The 6,000-nt window shown below is 40.3% G+C and overlaps 1 protein-coding gene across 1 annotated transcript in view; it reads right to left on the bottom strand.

Annotated features, from left to right (window-relative positions):
* Dnah14 (dynein axonemal heavy chain 14) overlaps positions 1-6,000 on the bottom strand; it is a 196,983-nt gene that overhangs the window by 166,682 nt on the left and 24,301 nt on the right. Inside the window, exons 12-16 of the mRNA XM_028789300.1 lie at positions 5,484-5,751; positions 4,962-5,007; positions 4,778-4,875; positions 2,078-2,244; positions 990-1,334 (exon numbers count right to left, since the gene is read on the bottom strand). Coding sequence (XP_028645133.1) covers positions 990-1,334; positions 2,078-2,244; positions 4,778-4,875; positions 4,962-5,007; positions 5,484-5,751 — 924 coding nt within the window. The remainder of the gene's footprint in view (positions 1-989; positions 1,335-2,077; positions 2,245-4,777; positions 4,876-4,961; positions 5,008-5,483; positions 5,752-6,000) is intronic.

The following is a 6,000-nucleotide window of genomic DNA, read 5'->3' on the forward strand; positions in this document are numbered from 1 at the left end:
CTGTAATCCCAGGGATTCTAGGGCCAGATCAAGTAGAGCAGAAGAATTCCCAGAAGTCCAAGGGCCTCTAGCCTGGTTTATATGATACAAACAAGAAACACTATGTCAAACAACTCCTGAAGTTGTCTTTTGACCTCCACATATGTGGCACAGGACACATACATGCCATAGCACACGTATGTGTCACATTCACATACAGGAATGCACATATACACAAAGATTTAAAATGAAAGTAAATATAATCACAGTACTCTGGGATTTTCTGAGGATAATACTTATGTGTATTTTTGATTGTGCATCTTTAAGTTATAATCTAATCTGACATTCTCTTATGAAAAAGTGTAGCTGCTTGTATTGTGAATGCTGTTTTTGTTTTGTTTTTTGTTTTTCAAGACAGGGTTTCTCTGTATAGCCTTGGCTGTCCTGGAACTCACTCTGTAGACCAGGTTGGCCTCGAACTTAGAAATCCACCTGCCTCTGCCTCTGCCTCCCAGTATTGTGTATGCTAATTATGTTCCCCCCAGAAAGTGTCTGCACTAGAGGGTCTGAATGTAGCTTCTAGGACCCTGCTCCCAGTTGGTTCTGATTGGTAAATAAAGAAGGCAGCAGCCAATAGCTGGGGAGGAGAGACAGAGGAGGAATTTTAGGATTTCCTGGGCTTGAGATGGGAGGAGAGGAAGGGGAGTTAGGAGAGTGTGGAGAGAAGAGAGACATAGTCCACCATTGGGTAGAGAATCAAGGAGAGTGCCCAGGGCTCCGGGTCAAGAAAACATGGCCCAGAGGGCTGACTGATTGGAGTGAAGAGCAGCCAAGATGGAACATAGGAATTAATAAGTAGTAGTAACTAGGAATTATCGGCAGAGGTAGATTCTAGCAGCATGGAGTAGTGGTTTTCATTTGGGAACATAAACCATTGAGGTGGGAAGCAACCCCATGCTGGAATTAATTAATAATTAATTGAACAAAAAAGGAAAAATGTAAAGACTTACTTCTAATAGATTTGCACTTCTGTCCTCAATGGTACATCGCAACAGGTTGTAGCTCATTTGTATGATGCTATCAACATACGGTAAGCATGTTAATTGATAATCCAGACTTTTCACACAAAAAATTCCAAGACGCATCTCAATAGCCATGGTCACGATCTGCTTTAGGTAGCTTCTGAATTTATGTATTATACTTTTAAACTCCACTGATGTTAAGTTCATCAAGAATGGCAATTTTGTAGTCATGACTTTGGCCTTTTCTACCATGTAACAATATTTCAGAAACCTGCAGCTGTAGTCGCTAACCAGGCCCACTGAATTACCAATAATAGTCAGCAGATTCACAATCTGAGAATGGAAACATCATTATGGTTAGCATGTTCCATCTGGAAACAAGAGCCTTACTCCAAACTTATATCAGAGGAGTGGGACTGCGTTGTTGGACAGGCTGATGGCTTCCGTTAAACGACAGTCTTTGTACAGTCCATTCTGTTTAGAACTGGAATTAAATATTGCCATATGTTGGAAATAAGACTAAGAAACATAGTTAACTAACATGACTTTCATGCAAAGTTTACACAGATGTTTAATTTGTAATCAAGGTATTATTTTGAACTATGTCTTAAAGAGACCAACCATCTAGTTCGCTGCCTGTCACCCAACTTTAAAAGCACATGCTCCTCACACAGTCTCAGAGCAGGCCAGTCCTGTGTATTTCTGATTTCACTTAATTCTTAAGACATAGTTTATCTGGTTATGACAGAATTCAGACACAAGCTGAGATAATTATATTCTACTGTGAATTTGGACAAAATATGCATTTAAGTGATTAGGGAAGGGCCGGCAAATGGCAAACCAATGTATTGGCAAAACAATGTCATGAAAGAACCACAGGTTCTTTCTACAGTGGAAATTTGAGAAACTGTGGTAAATGGAGACCAGGGACCCTGGGGAGACAGACTGGGATGATTCTCCCACTGCCATGGACTAGGATGCTCTGAAGCTTTCCATAAGCCACATTCATGCAATAATTTCACTGGGGCTCTGCTTCCTTACCAACCACCTCCAAGATGCTCTATCTCAAAACTTACTTTGTTCTGGTAGTCAGTATCTGTGTCAAAGAGGATACAGAAATCTGGCCATCGGGTATGCTTCTTGTATTTGACTACATTTTTTGTCTCAGTAGATAAATCCGGAACTGAAACCAAGTCAACAAGGGTGGACAGGCGAGGGTCTTGGTGAAGAGGGATGATCGTGGCTGGAACACAACATTGAACAGTTAGGATTTCCAGATGCCTCTCAGAAGCAATACTTTAAAATCAGCCGTAGCATCTAGGCCTGTTAAAAGTTTTTGCTGAGTGACTTAATGAGCAGACACTATTCTGTATTGATAGGGGTACTTATAAGCATGTACAAAGGTTTGCATTTAACATTATAAACAGAAGGAACCATCACAGATTATAGTTGTGGGAGGAGCCATGCTGAAAATAAAACCAGAGAATCTAGTTCTTTGTGTGGAGAGTGTTGTTCTGTCTTGAGCACAGATACATGACAAATACAAGACTCCTACTGGGAAGGAGTTGACAGATCAGAAGTCTGTTGTCTAGTCTCTTCACTCCCAACCAAGAAAAGAAACTTTGACATACACTTTATGGCTTACACAAACAAACTCAAGATGAAGATAAACACAGAATACAAACAGATGAACTTCTAGGAGAAAATAGTGTGACCCTTAGTTGAGAAAGTCCTAGATACAAAGCCTAAAGCATAAGGCATGATAGAAGTCAATTGATGTGCTGGGGTTTATAAATCTGAGTGGCTTAGCACTGTTGAGGAGACTGAGAAGCTAAGGCTAAGGAGGAGAATGTTTGCAAGACATACCACTGATAACAGATTTGACTACAACACTCGAAAGGCCTCTCTTTAGCAGTGGGTAGACTCTCATCAAAGTGCTTTAACCATCTGGTAAGGAAGTATGAACCATCTATCAATTCTTAGTGACACAGAAATTTCCAAAATGTGCCACCTCATTGCAATGGGTAAAGGAACTTTTAAAAGTTGACAATACAGCATTTTCCACAAACATTGGGAAAATCCAGAAAGCTTCACATACTGCAGATGAGAATCTCTTAAGGTCACAAAAGGCGAGAAAAGGAGCTGTCACAGATGGGAAGACTCGAGAATCCAGTGAACTGAATGTGATGTGTGAGTCTGGACTCCAGATCATGGAACAGGAAGCAGACAGGAGAGAAGAGCTCCTAGAGTCTAAATCAGATCTGTTGATTCACTGGCTCCAGGATACTGTTGGGTGTGTGGTTTTGACAACCACAGCATGGATAGCATGGGACAAGCATGCACAAGTGACCTACTGTACTTGTGATGTTCGTAGAAGCCTTGAGTTATTTATAATGAAAATTTCAAAACAATCACATGACAAAACCATTTTATACTGAGGGAAAAAAAAAGACATGGGAGCAATCAGATGTTTTTAACCCGAGAAACTTAAATCTAAAAATAAAAGAAGGAAAATCTAAGTGGCAGAAAGAATCTATATGGAAACAGTGCCAGAGGACCCTACTCCTCATAATTAATATCTCTACCCTAAATTTAAGAAACATTAGTAGAGAGTGATGCACACCTATTATTTCTATAGAGAAGCAGTTAATTCCAGGTGAGAAATCCCTGGGCGGAAACAAGTGCACCATGCTAAAGCAGGCCTACAGCAAATGAACTTAGCAAACTGTCACATGACAACTGAGCTACTAAAGGTCCTACTAGCTTACATTTTTTTTCTAAAACCTATTGTAAGGGATGAATAAGTTCTTTGGCAAAGGTAGCCACTGTCATATAATCTTAGATTATACTCATATAGCTGAAAACAATCATTTAAAATGTATTCAAGGCAGAAACAAGGTTTTTGTAATGCTATGACATAAAATTCAAATAACTCAAGCCTTGAGTTGCTTCTTGATGCTGATGTGCGAAGGCTAATTTTGGATGCTGACTTAACTACATCTGTAACATATGAAAAGACAAGTGGCTAGACAATCCTGCGAGGGATTGGCTTGATTACATCATTTGAGCTGGGAAGACGCACCCTAAATTTGGTCCACATCTCTTGGTGCCAGTCCACATCAAAGGACATGGAAGAAGGAAGCTTTTACTTTTTTGCTGGTTTGCCCTCATTTTGCCTAGCAAGTTCATCTATCCTGTTGCTGAGATATTCCTTCAGTGGTATTAGAACCTATTTCTGTGGGATTCCAACACAGACTGAAGACCAGAAACTCTCTAGGACTTTCCTGGGACTCTAGTGACCTACTGAGACTGCTAAGACATTTAGTCTCTTGGACCGAATAACTACTGGATTCTAGGCCTTTCTACTCTAACATGGCCAATATTGGACTAGTCAAACAACAGGCTGTAAGACACTTGGATAAATCCCTGTGTGAGTGAGTGTGTGTATTTATACATACCCATATATATGGATATATGAATCCTCCTATATATATGTATACATACATATATATAGGTGGATTTATTCTGCAACTTATTCTATCAGCTCTATTCCTTGAGAAAAAGCTAACACCACACACACACACACACACACACACACAGACACACTCATCATCATCATCATCTTCAAATAATTCTAAAAAACCATTGCTTTATCAAACACTAAGAATGGTGATCTCTTGTTTATATCTGCCATATATATGACTGACTAAGAGCACCAAATAACATTGATGTAAGAAAGATCTCCAAAGAAGGCACCAAGCCTTCCTGATACTTACTTACATACTTTTCTATAGCTGCTATCATATTTTGGAATTGTGTTGAAAAGTCCAGTCTGTTGGGTTCCATAAGGAGGTTTGTTGGGAATTCAGAAAATCTGTGGGAAAACAGTATGTGAGAGTACATTCAAGGGCTCGCAGTACTCAACAGAACACAGATGCTTGTAAAATGGTCCATACGTACTTATTGTAGAAGCGTTCTTGATCAGACTCAAGCAGGAGTCCCGAGTCTATTCAAATTCATTGAAACAAAGACAAGGTAAAAATTTATTAACAGTTTAAAATGCTAGACAACAACTTAATATCAGTATTCTCTAAATACTCTGAGAATCAGTTGTAGAGCCGGGCTGAAAGGGATACTCCAGCAGTGCATCCCAGACTCTGATATTGAGAACAGAGATCTGGGGTAGAGTCCCAGACTGTGTTCTTTTCCTTTTCTGTGGGCCTCACATATGCTAGGCAATTATTCTACCACTGAGTGGCACTCCTGTGCTTTTAGCAGCTGCTCTTGGTGCCACTTATCCTGAAAAGGAAGGCCCAGAAATCCAGAGTGACATTGTAGGTGGTTCAATGGCATGGACCCTAAGGTGGTCCGTGGTCTGTCACTGCTCCCTTTAGCATGCGTGCTGACATGGCATAACTAAAATGGCATAAACTTAAATTTCTCTCTTTACTGCCAGCTGCCACCTGCTGCCTTTTGCCTCACCAGAAAGGATTCGCTTGAGGAGGATGCCAAACTTGCTCGGCTGGTTGTACTGGCTGAGCAGGTCTTCACTCACAGTTCTTATTCGGTGCTCTAGTTCATCGTCATCATACACCAGAGACTCTTCCCGGCCCTGCTCAGCCTTCTGGGTCTTCCCGTCAAGGTCCTCTGGAGAGTCATTCATAGCAGGGATCCTCAGATAGAGGTTGACCTCAAATATTGGTGCATATGTTTTCTTCAAATCCGTCATCACATTATGTCTGTTAAAAGTCTAATATAGCAAATGTGTCCACAAGACAAGAACAAAATGTAATACAATGATTAACTGGTGGTAATAAAGTTTAGATAGTATTATAAACTATAATCATATTCACATGTCAAAAAGTAAGTAAACAAAATGTGACATTAATATTAGCGGGCGATCTGGAGGGCATCATTGCAGCTTTTTACAATGGGAGAAGGTGGCACATGTATGTACATGTGTGTGTGTGTGCACACATGTGTGTGGGTGTACATGTGT

Source organism: Grammomys surdaster, unplaced genomic scaffold, assembly GCF_004785775.1.
Source record: "Grammomys surdaster isolate TR1022 unplaced genomic scaffold, NIH_TR_1.0 125808, whole genome shotgun sequence".
Lineage (NCBI taxonomy): Eukaryota > Metazoa > Chordata > Mammalia > Rodentia > Muridae > Grammomys > Grammomys surdaster.